This window comes from Coregonus lavaretus, assembly GCF_964263955.1.
Source record: "Coregonus lavaretus genome assembly, chromosome: 8".
Classification (NCBI taxonomy): Eukaryota; Metazoa; Chordata; class Actinopteri; order Salmoniformes; family Salmonidae; genus Coregonus; species Coregonus lavaretus.
Genome location: NC_139995.1, coordinates 29,330,863 through 29,357,182, shown reverse-complemented (window position 1 = coordinate 29,357,182; position 26,320 = coordinate 29,330,863). Strand labels below are relative to the sequence as shown.

General features: G+C 43.0%; 2 protein-coding genes across 2 annotated transcripts; one reads left to right on the top strand and one right to left on the bottom strand.

Moving 5' to 3' along the window:
* Window positions 1-75: 75 nt before the first annotated feature.
* Window positions 76-2,781, top strand: LOC311133668 (G1/S-specific cyclin-D2-like; the record flags this gene model as incomplete). Its single annotated transcript, XM_084167201.1, has 5 exons — window positions 76-315; window positions 703-918; window positions 1,192-1,351; window positions 2,199-2,341; window positions 2,620-2,781. The coding sequence occupies 5 exons, from the start codon at window positions 76-78 to the stop codon at window positions 2,779-2,781; spliced, it is 921 nt and encodes a 306-aa protein (XP_084023327.1).
* A 755-nt stretch (window positions 2,782-3,536) lies between these two features.
* Window positions 3,537-24,026, bottom strand: nuak2 (NUAK family, SNF1-like kinase, 2). The gene is made up of 6 exons (XM_084167851.1): window positions 23,661-24,026; window positions 10,542-10,662; window positions 9,934-10,085; window positions 8,466-8,531; window positions 7,929-8,181; window positions 3,537-6,746 (listed from the first exon to the last, which is right to left on the bottom strand). Exons 1-6 carry the CDS (start codon window positions 23,901-23,903, stop codon window positions 5,686-5,688), a joined length of 1,896 nt encoding a protein of 631 aa, XP_084023977.1. The 5' UTR covers window positions 23,904-24,026; the 3' UTR covers window positions 3,537-5,685.
* Between the last annotated feature and the right edge of the window lie 2,294 nt (window positions 24,027-26,320).

Below are 26,320 nucleotides of genomic sequence, written 5' to 3'. Positions count from 1 at the left end.
ATTAACGTATTGAGTTTGTTAGCTAAGCTTTGCTAACTGAGGGAGACCCTACAAAAGTTGTCCAACAACCCTCTAATGGAGTTGTTGTGTCACGAGGATGGACAATTCCAAGACGCCTCAGAAAGCACCACCGAATATATGAATTCCACTGCTCTTCGGGCCAGCTCTGACCCGACCTTGACACGGGACCATCGAACATTGCAGAACCTTCTGTCACTGGAAAAGACCAGTCGGGCCTCACCATCATACTTCGGCACGATTCAGACAGACATTCAGCCATATATGCGGAGAATATTGGCAGTATGGATGCTACAGGTAATGTATGACAAAATATCCAAAATGAATTACATAATATTCAGGTCACGGTTAGTGGTAATTGTGATAGGATTTTGCTGTCAAATTGGATGTAATTCTTTCATTGACCACCATCATGCCACTGCAACACCGTCATCCAAGTTTAATTGTCTCAGTTCGCTTTCTTATGTAGCTAATGCACTCATCAGCCTACATTGCACCTGAAAGCAAGAGGGACTCTCTTGGACTGATTGGGTAAAATACTAACACCAAAAGAGAGACACATTGGAGGACTACAGTACAAAAAAGCTACAAGAAAACATATGCATGTGTATAGAAACAAATCTATCCACGAAACCAGTGCAGTCCTTACTTATCGTTGTTTAACAAACTTATTTCCTCCAACAGGTTTGCGAGGAGCAGAAGTGTGAGGAAGAGGTGTTTCCTTTGGCCATCCACTATCTGGACTGTTACTTGAGTCGCTTCCCTGTTCAAAGGTCCAACCTGCAGCTTTTAGGTGCTGTTTGCATGTTCCTGGCCTCAAAACTGCGAGAGACGGTACCCCTGAGTGCCAGCAAGCTCTGCATCTACACTGACAATGCAATTACAGTGTCAGAGCTCCTGGTAAACACAAGATTTGTTTACAAGTTCCATTTGCTTTTGCCATAAGTATAATAAAATGGCTGATACATTTGATGCACTTTGACTCGTCAATAAGTGTGTTATTACTTCGTAATAGCAGGTTGAATACACTGTAATTTCAGTTCTCTGTTCTGCTTTTCAGTCAGTAGGAGCCTGTTTTATGTTAATGTAATAGCCTACATATGTATTTATCTGTTATGCAGCAGTTGGAGCTTATGATGGATTTAATGTAATGTGTGGGTGTCTGTTTTGCAGCAGTGGGAACTTGTGGTGGTGGCAGGGTTAGAGTGGGACCTGGCTTCTGTGTTACCCTCTGACTTCCTGGAGCAAATTCTTCATGGCATACCCATAATCCCTCACAACCTCCATGCCTTGCGCAGGCATGTCCACTCCTACATTGCACTGGCAGCCACAGGTAGGGTCAGACATTGTGTAACTCATGGCGGTGTGATTGTTGCTTCTAGCAATGCAGAAACATTTAGGCCTACACGTCAAGTATCATAGAAAAACAAACATCTCTTTGTTATTCTATATGATAGGTTGTGCATGGCACTTCTTTGATTAATAATAGCTTGTGTTTCACTTATTCAAAGAAATCAAGTGGCTCTGTGTGAGGCAAACAAAGGGCACACAGCAACCATAACTTTGATTACGATGTGTCAGCGGTTCATTTGGGGGTAGGGGGGGTGGGCTGAGTTTGTGTAATCCTGTATTGTGCGGTGTGAAAGACCCATGCCCGTCCATTCAACTGCCTGATTTCCCACGAATCTCCCACGAGGTTGCCCGAGGCAACCAGTCACTGGGATACAGTCAGGGCCATTTTGAATAGGCTGTTTTATTGTATCTGGATTCGGCCCATTCCTGACTCCTGACTTTGAAACCTATTCTATGAGGTGTGGGTGAGAGGATTGCCTGAGATTGATTAATTGTCTCGTCGTCTTTCCTGCCTGGAGCCATTGGGTTAAAGTGTTAGATTTTCAGGTTTTGGGAAATGACCGTCTTTAAGCACTTCCTATTGTCTGTCAGGGCGGCATTCCTCTACTCCTATGGCATCCTGCCTCAGGGATTAACGATGTCTGCTCCAAACCACTAACTCCCAATTGTTAAGAAATTAATTTCTGTTGCACACCTGGTATTATGTTCCTTGTCCACAAAGTGGGTCTGACAATTGCTCTGTCATCTAAGCAGATTAGTATAACAGACTGGTCAAACCTAAAGGTATTACTTTTCTGCTGATCTCTTGTTTATCACCCTGCCTTTAGAGTTTAAATTCTCTGTGTTCCTGCCCTCCACTATTGCCTGTGCCAGTGTGGGCGCTGCCATTCGCAGACTGAAGCTCCTGGAAGGAGCTCTATCCAATGATTCACTCATGCAGTTGCTAGCCAACATCTTGGCCATTGATCTGGTGAGGCGAATATTTAACTAGAAACCTGCTGCTCCTTCTTTAACCTTGTCTGTTTCCTCTTCAAGCAAATGCCTGTATTTTCCTTGTTTGTCTGGCTCCTCCTTGTTTTCTTGTTTGTCTGCAGAAAAAAGGCCTCCTTTATTCAAGGAAGCAAGCAGACTGGTTTTGAAACAAATAGTACAAATGTCATTGTTTTCTCTGGGCCTTGGTTGGTGAGGACTCTGGAGATTGATGTTTTTCAGCTTAGACTCTTTCTTTATGGCGCTGTCCCCAAACAGGAGTCTCTCTGCTGCTGCTCTGACCAGTTGGAGGGTGTGCTGGAGCTCAGCCTGCCCCCCTGCCCCCAGGCACCAGGGGCTTGCCGTTCAGGGACGCCCGGCCCAGAGGTCAGCTACACTCCCACTGACATCCAGGACGTACACCTGTCACCACTGGGCTAGAGATGACACCATGCAGACAATCACTTTAACTGCTCTCTTAACAATGACTGGGGCTTATTTATACTGTAGTGACTATAATGAGACAGGCGTCTTAACTACCCCGTAAGACTATTTTTGGCAGTCACTAAAACAAAGAATGTATGTGATAAGAAGAAACATGTCTTATAAGCAATACGGTGTTCACACATAATGAATTGTGGAGATCTTTTGCTAAAATGTCAAAAGTTTTTTTTCTGTTTACATTTTACAGTGTGTTTGAGTTCTTTGTCGTTGCTATGCTGTTGCTGCTAAGGTTTTTTAAGGACGTTTTAAAATTTTGAAGTTACTGTCGCTAGCGTCAGGGAACACCGTTTCTCACTGCTCTCTGAAGTTACCACAGAGGGGTATCTTTTTATCTTAAACATGCTATTTGTGATATTGCCAGAAGTATTACACTGAATTTCCATTTCAATGTTTGCACTGTGTGAGCGGTGTTCTCTGAATACATTATGAATTATAAAAATGCTGCTTTTCATGGAGTTGTATTTAGTACCCCTTCTGACATCTCTCTCATCCTGCAAACATCAGTCACTCAAGACTGTTACAAGTGTTGTAATACACCTCTAGATGTTGGGTAATGCCAGCAGAGTTTGATAAGCACAAACAATGCCATGCATTGTTTTCTGGTATCAGCGTTCTACCATAATCAGCCTACTAAATCAATAGTAATGCCACAACTACCATAAATGCCCCAAACGAGGTCAAAGACAATGAAGGAATCATTCATATGGGTATAGTTTATTTTTTTATGATTCACTGGGCCAAGTCAGATCAGTGGGACAGAGCACAAGCTGACAGATAAGCCGGGCAAACATGGATCACGTCCCACTCATGAAAAACATAATTGCTTATATTTACCTGTATCTATTAACATGACAACATATTTTTATGGTTTTGTTGACATGAGTTGGCTAACAACTGACAAAAACGCAATTAGGTCACTTAATGGAACTGTATGAAAGGTTTGTAGTTCCTGTATAATACTGAAAAATCACCTGAATCTGTTTGAGCATCAACGTGTGAATATCTTTGCGTTTTAACCTCCATTGTTGACCGCTCTTGTATACTAATAAAACCAAGAGTTCTATTTCCCCTTTACCCCTACAGTGTTAAATCAATCTAAAAGCAACCTATTAAAAACCAACAATAAGAAATCACCACATTCCAGTCATTGAACAGCAACTTGATGTTGTAGCCCCATGTGCGAAGCATCATGTGCAATTTGTTCCACATTCAAGTGAACCCTGAAACATTTTATATAATTATCAGGTTTCAATAGTCTGATTGAGCAGCTCCTAGGCACAGTTTTTAATAGCATTAATAATGTTTTAAGGTGTTAAAAACAGAATAAATTGAATCAATCCTGGTCATTATCATGAAATGCTGGAATCCAATTTGATTTGAAATGCCCAGAGGGCACATCATAAAGTCACAAATACCAGTCTTTGGCCACCTGCTGTTACCGGGAAACCGAAACGCACCTTTAGACCCATCCTTGTAAATTAATCAACTCATAAAAATGTCACATGTATCGGTCTGGACTAGTTCTTCAGTTCACTGTCTGGGGAGGTTACACATTAACTAGTTACCACACATGCTACAGATCACGGTTTAGTTCTAGAGAACTGCTGGAATACTGCTGCAATACTTAACCCGCCAAAAGACTGAGGTACTTAACATTTACTGTAAACCCCCCTTTTCATGTGAAATGCACTGAGTAAACTTAGGCTGAATAGAATAGAAGCAGGTTCTACACGTTCTTGCTAGTGTGCCTCATTGCTTAAAGGAGCAATCTGCAGTTTAAACAATAACAAAGCGGTAACCCGGTAAACAGCTGAGGGGTGGGGCTGGAGAAATGTAACCACTCAAAATGTACAGAGCTATGTATACAGGGAGAGACCATCCATGATTTAAAGATTATAGTTTTAACCATGGTTTGAGACTATACATTGTTTAAAACAAAGGAGTATAACAAACTCATATTTTGGGTTCTGATGGGGTACGACAGTTGAACTAAGCTGATGAGGCATCTATAAGTTATATTCTTAATTAATTTAAAAGTCTAATAATGGATGTACCAACTACAGATTGCCACTTAAATGATGTCATTTAAGTCATTATTACCTTTACTTATTATTGTGAGTCATCTCTCCAGGTGTAAATAAATTCCAGTTCTAAAAGTTGAATCATAACAGTCAGTAGTAGAATTCAGCTCTGCAGGCCCAGATGAACCTGTCTTATTAACATGGTGATTGAACAGAAAAAATAGTGCTCAACATGTTGTTTTCACATTTTATCTTTGGTATTGAACTGTCAATTCCCTCAAACCTTGAACAAAAATGCTACATTTTGAAATCAAAATCCAAAAGTCAACATTGAAAAACCCCCAAAGCCAATTGGAACTTGATCCAGACAAAATGTCACAATTAACAGCTACCAATATTTTTGAAAAACACTAACTAACCTCTGTTATTCTGACATTTAGTGACTGAAAACATTATTGTATTGAACAGGATATCCCTGGCAAATAAACAAAAAAATGGGAATATCTCAAACCTCTGATTTAGTTAGCTAATTGAAAGGCATTTATTTTACAATGTTTGTCTAAACTAGCAATGAGTCTGATATGAGCCTAGATTCTTTCTCCCTTTGCTAGACTGTTTTTGGTCAAGTAGGACTGCATCAAAACAATGTCACATCACGAGTGGCTACTGTAGCTACTCACTTCTCCTATACCACTTTGGCTATCAAGTCACACATTACCACAAATGTGTTCAGTTGTCAGCCAACTTTAAACACAACTGCCTCAGTCTCTGTGTCCTTTGAGAATGCTGTATTATACTGTCCTTGGACACTTGCTGGTCCTCAGCTGGCTGCAACTCCTCCGATCACCATGGCATGCTTGTAGGCTTCTGTCACATTCTCACAGTCTGTGATGGAGAAAGCGCTGTCAGCCACCCCAGACTGATAACAGGCCATGTCCCAGGGTCCTCTCTGCCTCAGCAGGTCTTGCCCAAGCCCCTCCTCTCGGATGTCCAGGAGGTTGTCAGCGGACACGCAGCCTCTCATGGTGCCCTTGGCTGGGCGTTCGCTGGGTGCCGCTGGCCCCACGCGGTCAGGCAGATCCAGCTGGTCAAAGGACTCTGAGGAGAGGATGCTGTCCTCGCTGATTGCCCCGCTGGGTCGTGCTCTGGTGCTCCCTCTTGGCAGGGAGGCCACCAGCTGGTCCAGAGACCCAAACTCCTGCAAGCCGCCTGAAGAGAACTTGCCGTGGCGCTTCAGGATGCCCTTTCGGTGGGGCGGGGCTGAGGGGCAGAGCTGGGCCTGGGGTGTCTGGGCAGAATCACTGCTGTCTGGGGAGGAAGAGTAGTAGCCAGACTCTCGCTCGGCTGGTTTCTTCAAGATGCCTTTGCGGGGCAGCGATGCAACAGGTGGGGGCTGGGCTGGGGTGGAGAGTTCATAGTCCCTCACTGGTTCCTCTATCACTGGGGTTGTAGCCTCGCTGAGGGCTTTCTGCTTCAGGCTACCTCGTCTCTTCAGTATGCCCTTGGAGGGCCGAGCGGTGGCCCCATCATTCATTGTCTGGGAGACGTTGTTCTCCTTGCGTGACCTCCGTAGGGACCGCTGACGCACCACGTCCACTCCACCGCTCCCGTGGGACCGCAGCAGGCAGCGCACCTTGGAGCTGTTCTCCAGTAAAGGCCGGGAGTTTCGACGCAGCCAACTGGCAATGCTTGCAAAGCCTCCAGACTGCTGTGTGGATGCAGAGGTCTTCTCACTTGGTTGTAGCAATGTCGCGTTCTCACTCTCGGCCAGTAGGGGTTTCTGGTAACCCCAGTTGAGCCACCAGTGTCCAGCGATCTCCTCTATGGTAGCTCTGCGCTCTGGATTCACCATTAACATCCAGCGAATCAACCCACAGGCATCTGAGACACGGAGGAAGAACATACACCAGTATTTACAACTGATACAGCTCTGCTGGGCTACAATAAGATACAGTTGAAGTCGGAAGTTTACATACACCTTAGCCAAATACATTTAAACTCAGTTTTTCACAATTCCTGACATTTAATCCTAGTAAAAATTCCCTGTTTTAGGTCAGTTAGGATCACCACTTTATTTTAAGAATGTGAAATGTCAGAATAATAGTACAGAGAATGATTTATTTCAGCTTTTATTTATTTCATCACATTCCCAGTGGGTCAGAAGTTTACATACACTCAATTCGTATTTGGTAGCATTGCCTTTAAATTGTTTAACTTGGGTCAAACGTTTCGGGTAGCCTTCCACAATAAGTTGGGTGAATGTGGTCCCATTCCTCCTGACAGAGCTGGAGTCAGGTTTGTAGGCCTCCTTGCTCGCACATGCCGTTTCCTCCAGCATCTTCACAAGGTCCTTTTCTGTTGTTCTGGGATTGATTTGCACTTTTCGCACCAAAGTACGTTCATCTCTAGGAGACAGAACGCGTCTCCTTCCTGAGCGGTATGACGGCTGCGTGGTCCCATGGTGTTTATACTTGCGTACTATAGTTTGTACAGATGAACGTGGTACCTTCAGGCGTTTGGAAATTGCTCCCAAGGATGAACCAGACTTGTGGAGGTCTACAATTATGTTTCTGAGGTCTTGGCTGATTTCTTTTGATTTTCCCATGATGTCAAGCAAAGAGGCACTGAGTTTGAAGGTAGGCCTTGAAATACATCCACAGGTACACCTCCAATTGACTCAATTAATGTCAATTAGCCTATCAGAAGCTTCTAAAGCCATGACATCATTTTCTGGAATTTTCCAAGCTGTTTGAAAGGCACAGTCAACTTAGTGTATGTAAACTTCTGACCCACTGGAATTGTGATACAGTGAATTATAAGTGAAATAATCTGTCTGTAAACAATTGTTGGAAAAATTACTTGTGTCATGCACAAAGTAGATGTCCTAACCGACTTGCCAAAACTATAGTTTGTTAACAAGAATGGTGGTTGAAAAACAAGTTTTAATGACTCCAACCTAAGTGTATGTAAACTTCCGACTTCAACTGTATAACTAAAACACACACCACTACAAGGCAGACCTACATCCCAGTTAGGAGAGGCTATACTCTGTAAAAGGCTCACCTGAAGGGTTGGTGGGTTTGCGGTAGTTTCCAGTGCTAATCTGCTGGACCAGGTTCTTGTGGTTTTGCCCATCGAAGGGCATGGCCCCGTGGACCAGGGTGTAGAGCAGAACTCCCAGAGACCAGGTGTCCACCTCGGGCCCTTTGTACGGCCGCCCGTTAACAATCTCTGGAGAAGCATACAGAGGGCTGCCACAAAATGTCTGCAGGTACTCATCACCACGGTACAGGTTGGACAGCCCAAAGTCAGCAATCTGGAACAACATTCAAATAGAAGTTTGCCATTAGGTACAATCACTAATCAATGAACACTAGGAACTACAAACAAGTGAAAGTAGAGAGAACCGAATTGGAGTGGATGACAGGAATCGTTTGCCACCAGTATGTGAGAGTTGTTAATGTGTAAATTCTCCAAGCAACACTGCAGTGTGAACTGTGCATGTATGAGAGTGACCTATGTGTGAATGCCTCAGGTGTGCAAATGCTAAAGATTGTAGATTGTCACAGGTGTTGAGACACAGTAGCCCTTTGTCCATACCTTAATATTGCCCTTTCCATCTAGTAAAATGTTCTCCAGCTTCAAGTCCCGATGCACTATCCCATTCTGTGTGATGGGAAGAAGATAAACTATTAAGGTCTTCATGTTGACACAGTTGACACCTAAGATGGCTGATATGAGTCTTTGCTATTTGCCCACAATGCGTAAAAAAAAAGAAAAAAAAAAAAGATAAAAAGAGTGAAGCCCTCTGAGCATTTGGGTCAGAACAGAGGTTGTTCCAACAGAAGATTATTCTGGAATGTCAGCTATGCTCCATTGTCCTCCACTCTACAGGGGGGGGCATGCCTCTGATGCAGGTCAAACTAGTTTGGTCTTGCAACTCCTGTTAGAATCACTCAAGAATTTGTTTAAAATGTAACTATTCTGAATTTCCATTTTTATTTGATGTTGCAATGAGGTAAAGAAAACATACAAGAGCCAGTGAACATAGAATAATGCTTTTAGTAACTGTAAAAGGGTTCAGAACATACTACTTATTGATTTGATATACATTTGGTTCTAAATGTACAGTATATAAAATTGATAATACAAAATAGTTTATTTAATGAGGAACCACATTTTATTGGACCAACAATATTCTACCACTAAACAACCAGCCTAAGAGCAATTTTATACAGCTCAAATAGCAATAAAGTACCAAAAGTATTGACATATCTGACAAAAGACAAACAGAATAGACAGCTGGGTAGCAGAGAGAGAGCCTTTTACTGGCCCATTTCCTTCACTTTGTCAACTCAGGTTGGTTTAATATGGTACTAAACTCTTCCTACCTCTCACAGAGAACAGGCCTAAGTGGTTCTTACTGTAATGTACAGAAAAACAGTATACTATTAAACCATGTACTCTAGACACAGGGATTGTAACACTACTATGGGCCCTGGGGGAGTAACGATTAGATGTGTGTGTGCGCATGTGTGTTTGTCTATGTGTATGTGTGTTCACAGAGCCTGTCTGTTCCCTCGCATCCTCATTAGAGAGAGAGACAGAGAGAGGGTGTGTATGTGTGCTTGTGTTGAGACCAGTGGCCTTTGGCCCTGACGCTGGCTCTCCATAAACCTAACGGTTCATTTCACCCTTCAGAGCTGGCCGACGGTGAATAATGCCCATTATGTAACTGCCAGGGTGGCTTTGCCAGCACTCTAGGGAGGAGGCTGATGAGCAGGCAGGCTAGTGGGGTTCCCTGCCTACTTACTGTCCCTGTGTGCCCGTCACAAATCTGCCCACGAGGTACAGCAAGTTGTGGGCACTGATGGAGATTTGTTTCGGCTGATTTAAGAAAACAAAAAAAGATGGCTGTAATTATATGAGACCACTATGTGTAAATACTAAACAAGTGGACAGAGATGTAGGCTAATCTCAGAACCAAATCTCATACTCTGTCAAGACAGACTAATAGAGATGTAATGCCTTAACCTGTGGCAGTAGTGTACAGTTGACAATGCTTTACCCTGTGGCAGTAGTGTACAGCTGACACGATTTGTCTGAAGAAGTGTCTGGCCTCACGTTCTGAGATCCTCTGCTTTTCAGAGATGTAGTCGTAAAGGTCACCTCGGCTAGCATACTCCATCACAATCACAATCTTGTCCTTGTTCTCGAACACTGCGAGGCCACACACAGAAAAACACACAGGGGGAGAACTGTCAGACAAAGGTACACAGCAACGTAGGCGGGATGGGTTGTTACAGGGACAACACGTCAGTGGTGATGGGAATTGGGAAGCTCGGAGGGCACTGCAGCGGGTAATGTAACCAAGAATAGGTCAATGTCAAACAAAGCCTTGCGTGACCAGACTCTGCTGGAAGACGTGTGCTCCACAGAGTTCAGTGTGAAAACATCTTATTCTGGTGTCACGTTTCATCGCATATGCAATTTGATCACATCTTACTGTCTTGTTCCCGAGAAGTTTTACTACTGTATCAGTGCGTGACTATTGTAAAACCAACAGGGCTGACCGCGACCTGGGTCTCAATGTGACTTCCCTATCTAAATAAAGAGCTAATTAAATTAAAAAGTGAAAGTGCTCCTAGTGGGGATTTGAGACACAGATGTGTGTACCTTCATATATGGTGATGATGTAGGGGTGATTGAGTGCGGACATGATCTCAATCTCTCTGCGAATGTGCACTAGGTCCTGCTCATCCTGGATCTTTTCCTTTCTGATGGACTTAATGGCAACCTGGGTAAAGGTAAAGAGAAGAACAATAAAATAAGGCTTTGAGAAAGGTATGCATTAGAACAAACCGTGTTGTTTAATTTAACATTTTCAATGTAATATGATCGTATAATGCACGTGTCAAACTAATTCCACAGAGGGCAAAGTGTCTGCGGGTTTTCGCTCCTCCCTTGTACTTGATTGATGAATGAAAATCGAATCACATTTTATTGGTCGCATACACATATCTAGCAGATGTTATTGCGGGTGTAGCTAAATGCTTATGCTCCTAGCTCCAACAGTGCAGTAATATCTAACACACTCAAATCTAAAAAGTAAAAGAACATAATTAAGAATATTAAGAATTAAGGTCACTGATTAGTAAGGAACTCCCCTCACCTGGTTGTCTAGGTCTTAATTGAAAGGAAAAACCAAAAACCAGCAGACACTAAGCCTGGGCTGTCTAACTGGCCCGCGGGCCGAATATTTTCTTTAAATGTTCATTGTTGGACATAAAAGGCTGTAAAAACACCAGGAAATGAGCTCCAAGTGATTTCCATTTAAGAAATCTGTTCCCAAGTGTTCCCACAAATAATAAAAATGTAAGCAAGGTTTGAAATGATTATGTTTCAGTCAAACATATGTTTGGGCTTCTTGCAGTCAATTTGTTAAAAATTATTTATAATAAAAACTGTGGTTCGAGCCCTGAATGCTGATTGGCTGACAGACGTGGTATATCAGACTGTACACCACGTGTATGACAAAACATGTATTTTTACTGCTCTAATTATGTTGGTAAACAGTTTATAATAGCAATAAGGCACCTCGGGGGTTTGTGGTATATGGCCAATATACCACGGCTTAGGGCTGTATCCAGGCACTCCGAGTTGCGTCGTGCATAAGAACATCCCTTAGCTGTGGTATAATGGCCATATACCACACCCTCTCTGGACTTATTGCCTAATTATGTTCCGGCCCCCTGACCATCCGCAAAAAAAACAAAAACAAAAAACATTAAAAATCGGCCCACGGCTGAATCTAGTTGATGATCCCTGCACTAGGCCCTCCATGGAATGAGTTTGACACACCTGATATAAAGTATCCACCATCACTGACAGGTTAAACATTAATCAGTTTATTCTCCAAGACAATCACTATACTAAATAATGCAGCAAGTCCTGCCAAGGGAATGTCACAGAAACCAAACACAATGAAAGACTGTTTATCAAGTAGATGTTAAAATCCATACAAACAGTAGCAAATGGACCTGCCAGGAAGATTTAACAAACTTAAACAAAGTGAGTAATTGTTTGTTTTTTAAAACCTAGCCAAGTATGTTAGGCAACATGTAGCATGGAGAAGAGGTTAGGCAAAATGTAGATTAGATCAGAAACATAATTTATCCAAATGAAAGGAGCAATCAGAATCTTAGTTTAGCTTTACCCTTCCATAGCCTGAGGGTTATTGGGCTGAAAGTGTTAACTGAAAACACACCACAGTGCTACTGTGACAGGGCAGTAGAAGGGGGGACAGTGTACTGTCTGTTGTGATGAAATGCATTGTCTCGTATGACGTCAGTGAGGCGCCCAGAATTAGATCATTTGAATTTGAATAGAAGTGACAGAGTTTAAATGCACACATGCATCAGGGTGTGACTGCATGTAGACATATGTGCAGGGCTGTAACTAAATGTCAGCATGTATGTGTGTATATGGTTGTCTGTGTAAAACATACGTGTTGAGATGTTATCTGTGATTGGTGCTAATGTTCACCTATATGCCTTTTATATTTTTGTATGTATAATTGGTGTGTGTAATAGATTGCACTCTATCCATGTGTACATGAAGGAGTATGCATGTGTCTTAGCCTATTTGATGCAGGCTTGTTTAGATGTCTGGGATTCCACACTGCCCCGAGTGCGTCAGAAGCATATCAAAATGGGAGAAGAGGGGTAATGAGGGGCAGCCGATGGTTAGAGAGTGGGGTCTTCTTCAGCCCTTCACATTCACCATAATAAAGACCACAGACACACTCAGTGAGAGGAGGAGGAATGCCAGACAAGACCTTCACACACTCGCGTCCTCTTCCTATGAGTCATAGTCTGGATACGTCTTCTCCTATCAATGTCACATACCTCAGGATGAATCCTTCTGTTGTTGTGTCTGTTGACTGGATTCATTGCCAAACTAATACTCAATAGTCACACTGAGCTAGTGTTAACATCATGTTAGTGAGTTATTCCTCAATACAGGTGGAGTATTGCCACCAAATACTGGTCCTGTAAAACACTGTGGTAAGGACTAAACACACGCGCAAGGTGACGTTTAGGCTGGCCTAAAGATTAAGCTCCTTGGATTATGTAACATACAGGATTTCACAAAGGGATAGGAGCAGCAGGAGAACACAGAATGCTGTACATAGAGCCTGTAGATGAAAATTATGCCCTCCATTGTATTAAAGGTCACTCCCAGCATTGAGTTATACATCTGTGTCATTAGACTGGAATATATAGGAAGATGGATCAGAGAGAAATGCTTCTTCCTCATCAGCCAGCAGAGTCGCTAGTGAGGTCACCCATCAATTCAGAGAAGTTTTGCACAGTGATGGTGACAAAATCTTTGTCATATCAGTTTAACTGGGGGCCCAGGCCTGAGGCAGGAAGTTAAAAAGTTAATAGTTTACATGACATGTCAGGTTCAGTCAGTCTCAGCCAGACTCAACTCATGTCTGACAGAGTTCCAGTCTAGAAAGTCAGCCTAGCCCTAGTCACTGATGATACAGTGCATTCGGGAAGTATTCAGACCTTCACTCCCCCCCGCATCATTCTACACACACAATACCCCTTTATGACAAAGCAAAAACAAGTTTAGACATTTTTGCAAATGTATTTTTAAAAACCCCCTGAAATATCACATTTACATAAGTATTCAGACCCTTTACTCAGTACTTTGTTGAAGCACCTTTGGCAGGGATTATAGCCTCGAGTCTTCTTGGGTATGACGCTACAAGCTTGGCACACCTGTATTTGGGGAGTTTCTCCCATTCTTCTCTGCAGATCCTCTCAAGCTCTGTCAGGTTGGATGGGGAGCGTCGCTGCACAGCTATTTTCAGGTCTCGCCAGAGATGTTAGATCAGGTTCAAGTCCGGGCTCTGGCTGGGCCACTCAAGGACATTCAGAGACTTGTCCCGAAGCCACTCCTGCATTGTCTTGGCTGTGTGCTTAGGGTCGTTGTCCTGTTGGAAGGTGAACCTTCGCCCCAGTCTGAGGTACTGAGCGCTCTGGAGAAGGTTTTCATCAAGGATCTCGCTGTACTTTGCCCCGTTCATCTTTCCCTCGATCCTGACTAGTCTCCCAGTCCCTGCCGTTGAAAAACATCCCCACAGCATGATGCTGCCACCACCATGCTTCACCGTAGGGATGGTGCCAGGTTTCCTCCAGACGTGATGCTTGGCATTCAGGCCAAAGAGTTCAATCTTGGTTTCATCAGACCAGAGAATCTTATTTCTCATGGTCTGAGATTCCTTTAGGTGCCTTTTGGCAAACTTCAAGCAGGCTGTCATGTGCCTTTTACTGAGGAGTGGCTTCCGACTGGCTACTCTACCATAAAGGCCTGATTGGTGGAGTGCTGCAGAGATGGTTGTCCTTCTGGAAGGTTCTCCCATCTCCACAGAGGAACTCTGGAGCTCTGTCAGAGTGACCATCGAGTTCTTGGTCACCTCCCTGACCAAGGCCCTTCTCCCCTGATTGCTCAGTTTGGCTGGGCGGCCAGCTCTAGGAAGAGTCTTGGTGGTTCCAAACTTCTTCCATTTAAGAATGATGGAGGCCACTGTGTTCTTGAGGACCTTCAATTCTGCAGAAATGCTTTGGTACCCTTCCCCAGATCTGTGCCTCAACACAATCCTGTCTCGGAGCTCTACGGACAATTCCTTTGACCTTTTTGCTCTGACATGCGCTGTCAACTGTGGGACTATACAGAGACATGTGTGTGTCTTTCCAAATCATGTCCAAATCAATTGAATTTACCACAGGTGGACTCCAATCAAGTTGTAGAAACATCTCAAGGATGATCAATGGAAACAGGATGCACCCGAGCAAAATGTTGAGTCTCGTAGCAAAGGGTCTGAATACTTATGTAAATAAGGTATGTTTTTTTTATTTTTAATACATTTGCAAAAATTTCTAAAAACCTATTTTCGCTTTGTCATTATGGGGTAGTGTGTAGATTGATGAGGAAAAACTAAAATGTATTCCATTTTAGAATAAGGCTGTAACGTAACAAAATGTGGAAAAAGTGAAGGGGTCTGAATACTTTCCAAATGCACTGTATGTGGGTCGTTCCATGAAATGAGTGCCTTTTTGCGTCCCTTTTATATTTAAAAGTAATAATATAATAATAAGCCATTTAGCAGACGCTTTTATCCAAAGCGACTTACAGTCATGTGCGCATACATTTTTACGTCTGGGTGGTCCCAGGGATCGAACCCACTACCCTGGCGTTACAAGCGCCATGCTCTACCAATTGAGCTACAGTTGAGCTAATATCGGTGCATAATTTCTAAAAGTAGAAATTACGCACCGATATTGAAATGGTAAAGTACCAAAATTCAGCATTTTGACATGTCCCTGTGTCACTTCTAGGAAGATTTCAACCCACTTAATCCAAAAATGTATCCAAGTTTCATCATCATTATTGTAAAGGCCTAGTTATTTTGCTGCTTTGACAAAGTCATTTCTGAAAATTATTATTTATATTTATGTGATTAGTGATGCATTTACATCTGTCACAAATTTTAAGGCCAATCCTGTTATGCGTACAATTTACCACTTTAAAACAATGGACCATTCCACAAAGTTAAATGATTCACAGCAGGTGACATAATTTGGGTCCTCTGAACAGCATGGTGGAAAAGGAAGTAAGTCTCTCTTTTTGGAATATTTATAATTGTTTTATCATCTTTGACTGAGGTGGTTGAGTTTAACACGTCAATCCTGTTCGTTAAGTAAATTAATGTTTAAATCAAATTAAAGTTATGTCTGGAACATTTACATTTTTAGTCATTTAGCAGACGCTCTTATCCAGAGCGACACAGTTTTTAGTGAGTGCATACATTTTCATACTGGCCCCCCGAGGGAATCGAACATCTTTACTAAACTTCAGACATACGAGTTACCACACCCGGTCTCAGGGATGGCCAACTCTGGAAATGTGTTTGGTCTCTACGGAGTTTGGTAAATCAGCTTTTAGATTTCTTGCACCTTATTTGTTGAACAATCTTCAAAATGTTCTTAAATTTGATGTTTTGGTGCCTCTAAGGCAATTCAGAAAGCTGATTGAGGACCTTATTACTGATGAATGTGTTTGTTTTTTATGATTGTGTTTTTCTTTCTACTTGCATTTTGATGTGTGTATTTTCTGTAATTTATGTAATTCAGGGCTCATCTGTAAAAGAGTCCTTGGTCTCAGTATGACTCCCTGATAAAATACATGTCAAATAAATCATTCCTAATTTCATGAACACCATTTTGTCCCATGCTCGTCACCACATGAGGAGTATTGGCCGATCTTCACCTAAAACCTCAACCCTGCTATTGTCAAACCAGTTAGAGGCCCAACTAACTTTATCAGTTTGATGTGTGTGAGTTTATTTGTTTAAGGGATACTTGATCAATGAAAAATCAAATGTCATCTCAAACATGGTTTTAAATAATAGTTAGGCAGTTACATACAGTAAGTGTCCATAACAGGGTTGACAGACATTGTCCAAAATGCACCCATTTCTTCGAACGAGCCATGTGTGATGATACAGCCACCCCAGCCAGGTATGCAGACACAACACTTTTATCTATACAGAAGTTTCGGGAGGGGATTTCCAATCGTCACTTTCTTCAATTCTCTCAGGATGTTTCCTCACAGTAAACAGTCCAATCTTTAACAGCACACTGCTTGGAAAGGGCCAACCCCAGCTGATTTAGCATGGACTTTAATGGCCAAACAAGCCAGGATTATTTGTTGACACATGCATGTTTTGGAGGTCAGCATAGATTGTTCACCTTGTTGTTTTCTCCCTGCTTCTATCTCAAAATATAATGAGAAATGTTTCTTCATGCTTGTGCATGTCCACAGTCAAGAAGGGTGTGAGCATCTTTCTGTTCCTGTGGAATTGCCCCAAATGGAAATCCATCTATGTCCTTATGGAACAATCCAGTCCTATTATGTGACCACATCAAAGGAAACACCTATATAAAATCCCCTTGTGTTCTTTCCTACGAATTGTGTTTCCTGCTTCCCTAATGGTAAATGATGAATAGTGTAATGAAATGTGAAACTGAATATTGATGTTTAACATCACCTTTACTGGTCAGGATGCAGGGTTGGGGTCCATTAATCTCTGTCCATTAATCAAATCAAATCAAATTTTATTGGTCACATGCGTCGAATACAACAGGTGCAGACATTACAGTGAAATGCTTACTTACAGCCCTTAACCAACAGTGCATTTATTTTTAACAAAAAAAGTAAAAATAAAACAACAACAAAAAAAGTGTTGAGAAAAAAAAGAGCAGAAGTAAAATAAAATAACAGTAGGGAGGCTATATATACAGGGGGGTACCGTTGCAGAGTCAATGTGCGGGGGCACCGGCTAGTTGAGGTAGTTGAGGTAATATGTACATGTGGGTAGAGTTAAAGTGACTATGCATAAATAATTAACAGAGTAGCAGCAGCGTAAAAAGGATGCCTTTCTGAAGACAAACAATGTATACGAAATGCTTCAGTCTGGTTTTAGACCCCATCATAGCACTGAGACTGCACTTGTGAAGGTGGTAAATGACCTTTTAATGGCGTCAGACCGAGGCTCTGCATCTGTCCTCGTGCTACTAGACCTTAGTGCTGCCTTTGACACCATCGATCACCACATTCTTTTGGAGAGACTGGAAACCCAAATTGGTCTACACGGACAAGTTCTGGCCTGGTTTAGATCCTACCTGTCGGAAAGATATCAGTTTGTCTCTGTGAATGGTCTGTCCTCCGACAAATCAACTGTACATTTCGGTGTTCCTCAAGGTTCCGTTTTAGGACCACTATTGTTTTCACTATATATTTTACCTCTTGGGGATGTTATTCGAAAACATAATGTTAACTTTCACTGCTATGCGGATGACACACAGCTGTACATTTCAATGAAACATGGTGAAGCCCCAAAATTGCCCTCGCTAGAAGCCTGTGTTTCAGACATAAGGAAGTGGATGGCTGAAAACTTTTTACTTTTAAACTCGGACAAAACAGAGATGCTTGTTCTAGGTCCCAAGAAACAAAGAGATCTTCTGTTAAATCTGACAATTCATCTTGATGGTTGTAAAGTCGTCTCAAATAAAACTGTGAAGGACCTCGGCGTTACTCTTGACCCTGATCTCTCTTTTGACGAACATATCAAGACTGTTTCAAGGACAGCTTTTTTCCATCTACGTAACATTGCAAAAATCAGAAATTTTCTGTCCAAAAATGATGCAGAAAAATTAATCCATGCATTTGTTACTTCTAGGTTAGACTACTGCAATGCTCTATTTTCCGGCTACCCGGATAAAGCACTAAATAAACTTCAGTTAGTGCTAAATACGGCTGCTAGAATCCTGACTAGAACCAAGAAATTTGATCATATTACTCCAGTGCTAGCTTCCCTACACTGGCTTCCTGTTAAGGCAAGGGCTGATTTCAAGGTTTTACTGTTAACCTATAAAGCGTTACATGGGCTTGCTCCTACCTATCTTTCCGAGTTGGTCCTGCCGTACATACCAATACGTACGCTACGGTCACAAGACGCAGGCCTCCTAATTGTCCCTAGAATTTCTAAGCAAACAGCGGGAGGCAGGGCTTTCTCCTATAGATCTCCATTTTTATGGAACAGTCTGCCTAACCATGTGAGAGACGCAGACTCGGTCTCAACCTTTAAGTCTTTACTGAAGACTTATCTCTTCAGTAGGTCATATGATTGAGTGTAGTCTGGCCCAGGAGTGTGAAGGTGAACGGAAAGGCTGGAGCAACGAACAGCCCTTGCTGTCTCTGCCAGGCCGGTTCCCCTCTCCACTGGGGTTCTCTGCCTCTAACCCTGTTGCAGGGGCTGAGTCACTGGCTTGCTGGTGCTCTTTCATGCCGTCCCTGGGAGGGGTGCGTCACTTGAGTGGGTTGAGTTACTGACGTGATCTTCCTGTCTGGGTTGGCGCCCCCCCCCCCTTGGTTTGTGCTGTGGTGGAGACCTCTGTGGGCTATACTCGGCCTTGTCTCAGGATTGTAAGTTGGTGGTTGGGGATATCCCTCTAGTGGTGCGGGGGCTGTGCTTTGGCGGAGTGGGTGGGGTTATATCCTTCCTGTTTGGCCCTGTCCGGGGGTTTCTTCGGATGGGGCCACAGTGTCTCCGGACCGCTCCTGTCTCAGCCTCCAGTATTTATGCTGCAGTAGTTTATGTGTCGGGGGGCTGGGGTTAGTTGGTTATACCTGGAGTACTTCTCCTGTCTTATCCAGTGTCCTGTGTGAATTTAAGTATGCTCTCTCTAATTCTCTCGTTCTCTCTTTCTCTCTGAGAACCTGAGCCCTAGGACCATATGTCAGGACTACCGGGCATGATGACACCTTGCTGTCCCCAGTCCGCCTGGCCTTGCTGCTATTCCAGTTTCAACTGTTCTGCCTGCGGCTACGAAACCCCTACCTGTCCCAGACCTGCTGTTTTCAACTCTTAATGATCGGCTATGAAAAGCCAACTGAGAGACCTGAGCCCTAGGACCATACGTCGGGACTACCGGCCGTGGTGACTCCTTGCTGTCCCCAGTCCGCCTGGCCTTGCTGCTATTCCAGTTTCAACTGTTCTGCCTGCGGTTATGGAACCCCTACCTGTCCCAGACCTGCTGTTTTCAACTCTTAATGATCGGCTATGAAAAGCCAACTGAGATTTATTCCTGATTATTATTTGACCATGCTTGTCACTTATGAACATTTTTGAACATCTTGGCATGGTTCTGTTATAATCTCCACCCGGCACAGCCAGAAGAGGACTGGCCACCCCTCATAGCCTGGTTCCTCTCTAGGTTTCTTCCTAGGTTTTCACCTTTCTAGGGAGTTTTTCCTAGCCACCGTGCTTCTACACCTGCATTACTAGCTGTTTGGGGTTTTAGGCTGGGTTTCTGTACAGCACTTCGAGATATTAGCTGATGTAAGAAGGGCTATATAAAATAAAATTGATTGATTGATTGATTGATGGGGTGGGGGGGCAGTGCAAATAGTCCGGGTAGCCATGATTAGCTGTTCAGGAGTCTTATGGCTTGGGGGTAGAAGCTGTTGAGAATTCTTTTGGACCTAGACTTGGCACTCCGGTACCGCTTGCCGTGCGGTAGCAGAGAGAACAGTCTATGACTAGGGTGGCTGGAGTCTTTGACAATTTTGAGGGCCTTCCTCTGACACCGCGGTGATGCAACCAGTCAGGATGCTCTCGATGGTGCAGCTGTAGAATTTTTTGAGGATCTGAGGACCCATGCCAAATCTTTTCAGTCTCCTGAGGGGGAATAGGCTTTGTCGTGCCCTCTTCACGACTGTCTTGGTGTGTTTGGACCATGATAGTTTGTTGGTGATGTGGACACCAAGGAACTTGAAGCGCTCAACCTGTTCCACTACAGCCCCGTCGATGAGAATGGGGGCGTGCTCAATCTCTCTGTGACAAATAGATTCACTTTTTTTTTGCTAACAGTTAAAAAAACAAAACCATTGCCCTCCTCTCTCCAACCCCCCTCTCTTCTGATCAATATGACAGAAGTCCAAGGTTATACCATAGAGGCATTGTGTTATGACCCAATGTTGCCTAGTTTTGGCTACAAAACTGCTGCGACTGTTCACTGAGGTTAATTCACTGATACTGACCAATCTGTATTATTTGTTATGAACACACAAATGACATACTGAATGTTTGATGTTTGTCAGCAAACAAATTGTGAATAATCACAAGTAAATATGTCAGATCAGGTTTTTTTTTTTTACCTCATTCTCCCATCCCCCTCTCTTTTTGCCTCTAGGCCACAGGACAGGAATGCACCTCAGCCTGGTGGGAATTTACCCAGCTGTCCCTCCTCCATACCTGAGAGGTAGGCCTAGATTAGAGAGCCATTTTAGGGTGACCAACTATCACCCCATCAGGAGACACCAAAACTCCAGTGTCCTTTAAAAGGACAAATCTGGGTTACAGATTACACCTCGGTGTCACATTTTACACATAATAAATACCATGGGGACAGGATTATGCGAGACCTCCAAAGTGTTGAGAGATTTTGGGACATCGACTTTCACTTTGCTAACCCACGTATTTGTTAGTGAACTACAAGGGAATGGTTGTTATCCATCTAACTCTTGCATTTCAAATCCCCTGCATTCAATTTATGTATTTGGAGGTCGGTTGCCCTTGACACAGGAACATGTTACACACATTTCGGTCTTGTGTTTGATTAGATGAGAACTACACTTTTAATGCCCTGTTGGAAACTATACTATATTAACAATGTATTTTTCCAGTATGGCTCTCAATTGTCAGTACTGAATGAAGGTCATTCATAGCCATTGGCATCTATTGCCAAGTATACAACGTACCCAAGAGGTGAATGAATATAATGAGCTCAGACTGTTTGGAGATGTTCTACAGGACAGATAAGAAGTGCACATACATCGTTATGGTCTGGAGATATGGGAGGTTTATTGGACTGTACTGAACCATCCCAGAGCATGTCCTGTTGTCTTAACTGTTGAACTCTTACTCAAACATACATTTGGCTAAATCTTTACTCAACACATTCCAAAATGGAGGGTAAATAGAAAGTGGCGTGCCTTCCCAGAAACTCTGATACCATAGTGTCAAGTTGCCAACTGTCTGCCCACAGAGCTATTCACTGCCAGGCAGGCATTGTAGAATAGGCTACAGGCCAGTTTGGTGCCTCTTTGTTCTAACATGTTGGGTGTTCAATAGACTGGACATGTTTAGTCTTAGTAGATCCAACCAAACAAGGGTAGATTACAGTGTGGAAAAGATCACAGAATGAATCTATTGCTGATGTTGTAGCCTACTGCGTTATAAAGTCTCATCAAAACATGTTTCTCTTTCTAATGCAGGCTGCACGCAGCTAATGGTATGGGCCTTAGAGGCAAAATAATACATACCATCACCCACCTTTAGGAGTTTCTACAGTGTAAACTAGATATGGGTGTGCTAATGGAAAGACCTGTTTTTTGTTTTTAAAGGAAAGTCCATTCAAGCTCCTGGTGAACCAGTCACAGTGTGTCATTATTTTGTGTCATTGTACTTTGAGTGAGTCATGACAGAACATACACAACTTTGTGTGCTTGCTTCAGTCTCCTCTGTACAACATAACACAACAATTTGGTCTGACATGGCATCAGATAAATAATATATATATGCGTATATATAAGTATGAGGACACCCTTTCAAATGAGTGGATTTGGCCATTTCAGCCACACTCGTTGCTGACAGGTGTATAAAATCGAGCACACAGCCATGCAATCTCCATAGACAAACACTGACAGTAAAATGGCCTTACTGAAGAGCTCAGTGTCTTTCAATGTGACACCATCATAGGATGCCACCTTTCCAACAAGTCAGTTCGTCAAATTTCTGCCCTGCTAGAGCTGCCCAAGTCAACTGTAAGTGCTGTTATTGTGAAGTGGAAACGTCAAGGAGCAACAACGGCTCAGCCGTGAAGTGGTAGGCCAGACAAACTCACAGAACAGGACCACCGAGTGCTGAAGCACGTATCGCGTAAAAATCATCTGTCCTCAGTTGCAACACTCACTACCGAGTTCCAAACTGCCTCTAGAAGCAACGTCAGCACAAGAACTGTTGGTCGGGAGCTTCATGAAAATGGGTTTCCATGGCCGAGCAGCCGCACACAAGCCTGAGATCACCATGCGCAATGCCAAGCGTCGGCTGGAGTGGTGTAAAGCTCACCGCCATTGGACTCAGGAGCAGTGGAAAAGCGTTCTCTGGAATGATGAATCACGTTTCACCATCTGGCAGTCCGACGGACAAATCTTGGTTTGGCGGATGCCAGGAGAATGCTACCTGCCCCAATGCATAGTGCCAACTGTAAAGTTTGGTGGAGAAGGAATAATGGTCTGGGGCTGTTTTTCATGGTTCGGGCTAGGCCCCTTAGTTTCAGTTAAGGGAAATCTTAATACTACAGCATACAATGACATTCTAGACGATTCTGTGCTTCCAACTTTGTGGCAACAATTTGCGGAATGCCCTTTCCTGTTTCAGCATGACAATGCCCCTGTGCACAAAGCGAGGTCCATACAGAAATGGTTTGCCGAGATCGGTGTGGAAGAACTTGACTGGCCTGCACAGAGCCCTGACCTCAACCCCATCGAACACCTTGGGATGAATTGGAACGCTGACTGCGAGCCAGGCCTAATCGCCCAATATCAGTGCCTGACCTCACTAATGAGTTTGCGGCTGAAAGGAAGCAAGTCCCCGCTGCAATGTTCCAACATCTAGTGGAAAGCCTTCCCAGATGAGTGGAGGCTGTTATAGCAGCAAAGGGGGGACCAACTCCATATTAATGCACATGATTTTGGAATGAGATGTTCGACGAGCTGGTGTCCACATACTTTTGGTCATGTAGTGTAACACAGAATGTAGGCATAATGTAAAAAGAATAAATACAAGTCTACATAATTAGACCAGCAAAGGGGGGGACCAACTCCATATTAATGCACATGATTTTGGAATGAGATGTTCGACGAGCTGGTGTCCACATACTTTTGGTCATGTAGTGTAACACAGAATGTAGGCTATAGGCATAATGTAAAAATAATAAACACAAGTCTACATAATTAGACCATCAAAGTAGGCCAATAGATGAATTAAAGGCCTAAACCTTGAAAACATTATGAAATTGTAATGACAAATTATGAAATATTTAAAAAGGCTACTCATTATAACATTGAAAATGAGGATAAGCATAAAAAACGTACCATTCTACCGGATCTCTCGATTGCTTTCTTCACTTTTCCATAAGTCCCTTTTCCAAGAGTTTCAAGAAATTCATACCGATGCTTCAGATTGTGTTTATGATGGTGTCTCTTTACCGCTTGCCTTTTCACGGATGCCTCGGAGACCAATTTTCCAAAAATCGAGTGGCCATGACCAGGTAACAGTTGTCTATTGTCGGATAAAGTTGATGATCGCCCGCCACTGTTGAAATCGTTGGGATCCATTATAGATTGCAACCCCTTTTTATTTATCCTACAGTTGAATGACTAGACTATACAAATATAACACATTTAAAACATGTATTTTGTTGTATACACTCTTCCTCAGGTGTCCTTGTCTTCTGTGTTGGTTTCATGAAGTCGATGAAGGTGACCACTCCTCCTATTTGAATATCCATCAAACAGGCATCGTTGCCCATTTGCTGTTGTTTTACCAGGGGGCGTGTGAGCTTCATGGTGCTTTCAAGACAACTGGGAACTCGGAAATAACCGAGGTCAAATCATGACGTCGGTGATCTTCAGGTCGGAAAGTCGGAGCTCTAGAAAGATGCACGAGTTTCCGATTTGGAATTCCGAGTTGGATGACCGTTCAAAACAATTTTCCCCATTTCAGAGCTCGTTTTTGTCCGAGTTTCCAGTTGTCATAAACGCACTGAAGTCGGAGTAAGTTTACCCCTACCTACATGTACAAATTACCTCGACTAACCTGTACCCCCCCCCCCCCCACACACACACACATTGACTTGGTACCGGTACCCCCTGTATATAGCCTCGTTATTCTTATGTTATTTTAGTGTGTTATTTTTTATTCTATTTTTTACTTTAGTTTATTTAGTAAATGTTTTCTTAACTCTATTTCTTGAACTGCATTGTTGGTTAAGGGCTTGTAAGTAAGCATTTCATGGTAAGGTCTACACCTGTTGTATTCGGTGCATGTGACAAATAACATTTGATTTGATTTCCGAGTTCCCAATTGTTTTGGACGTGGCATCATTCCAGTGCGCCGTGTGGGCGGAGTTCGGGAATAATGGCGCTTTCAATGCCCCATTCAAAACAACTAGGAACTGGGAAGTCGGAAATATCAGATTTCCGACTTCAGTGCATTCAAAACAACTGGGAACTCGGAAAAAAACGAGTTCAGACTGGGAAAAATCAATTTGAACGGTCATCCAAATTGAAATTCCAACTCGGGAACTTGGGCCTCTGTCTAGAGCTCTGACTTTCCAACCTGAAGATCACTGACGTCATGATTTGACGTCGTATTTTTCTGGAGTTCCCAGTTGTTTTGAACGCGGCACAAGACAACTGGGAACTCGGGGGAAAAAACAAGGTCAAATTATGATGTCAGTGATTTTCAGGTCAGAAAGTCGGAGCGCTAGAAAGATGCCAGAGTTTCCGACTTCAAATTCAGAGTTGGAAGACCGTTCAAAACGATTTTCCCAGTCGGAGCTAATTTTATTTGGAGTTCCAAGTTGTCTTGAACGCACTGAAGTTGTAAGTCGGAGATTTCCCAGTTCCCAGTTGTTTTGAACACTGCATTATTTCATTTTCTGCCAGTGCGAAATGCCAGGCAAGCTAAATCAGGTGCTTATCTTCTTTATAAAAAGAGTATTCCAAATTTAGTTACACAAGTTCTTATCTGTTCTCTTCAACGTTTCCAACTGTTTGCCAGGATATGTGTGTGGATTAGAGTTCACACTGTGGCCTAGTTGAACCTTTACAAATACAACTATAGTGATAGAGTACACCAAAGACTTTTCAGTAGCCTGCCTATTATTTGGTCCAAAGTTCCTGGCTTGCTGCCGCTATGCTCTGATACACATGATCTAACCCAAATTTCATTTATTATGAATCCCCTTTAGTTCCTGCCAAGGCAGCAGCTACTCTTCCTGGGGTCCAGACACATTAAGGCTCACCACAAAATAAATAAACAAAAACAAAATAAAACAATACATCACATAACATCACCACATATCTACAACACAAAAATGTACAATACCACCATACAACAATATTAAAATGTATGTGTGTATAGAGTGTGTGTGCTAGTGTGTGTGAGAGTATGAGTGTGTGTGTCCCTGTGTATCTCTTCACAGTCCACGCTGTTCCATAAGGTGTAGTTTTATCTGTATTTTTCAACTTAATTTCACTGCTTGCATGAGTTGCTTGATGTGGAATAGAGTTCCATGTGGTCATGGCTCTGTGTAGTACTGTGCGTTTCCCGGAGTCTGTTCTGGACTTGGTGAATGTGAAGAGACCCATGGTGGCATGTCTATTGGGGTATGCATGGGTGTCTGAGCTAGTCGTTTGAACAGACACCTCGGTACTTCCAATATTTCAATCCTTCTCACAAAGACAAGTAGTGATGCAGTCGATCTCTCCTCTACTTTGACCATGTCATTGATGTTAGCTCTCTGTGTACATTTAAGGACCAGCCGTGCTGCTCTGTTCTGGGCCACCTGTAATTTGCCTATGTCCCTCTTTGTGGCACTTGACCATATGACTGGACAGTAGTCCAGGTGTGACAAAACTAGGACCTGTAGGACTTGTTTTGTTGATAGCCTTGTCAAGAAAGCAGAGCAGTGCTTTATTACGGACAGACCTCTCCCCATCTTAGCTACCATTGCATCAATATGTTTTGA

Coding starts and splice junctions, on each gene's coding strand:
- nuak2 (XM_084167851.1), bottom strand. CDS start 23,903: ATGGATCCCAACGATTTCAACAGTGGCGGGCGATCATCAACTTTATCC. Junction 8,532..9,933: donor CTGTACACTACTGCCACAGG/GTAAAGCATTGT, acceptor CCCATCACACAG/AATGGGATAGTGCATCGGGA. Junction 8,182..8,465: donor ATGGAAAGGGCAATATTAAG/GTATGGACAAAG, acceptor ATGTTGTTCCAG/ATTGCTGACTTTGGGCTGTC.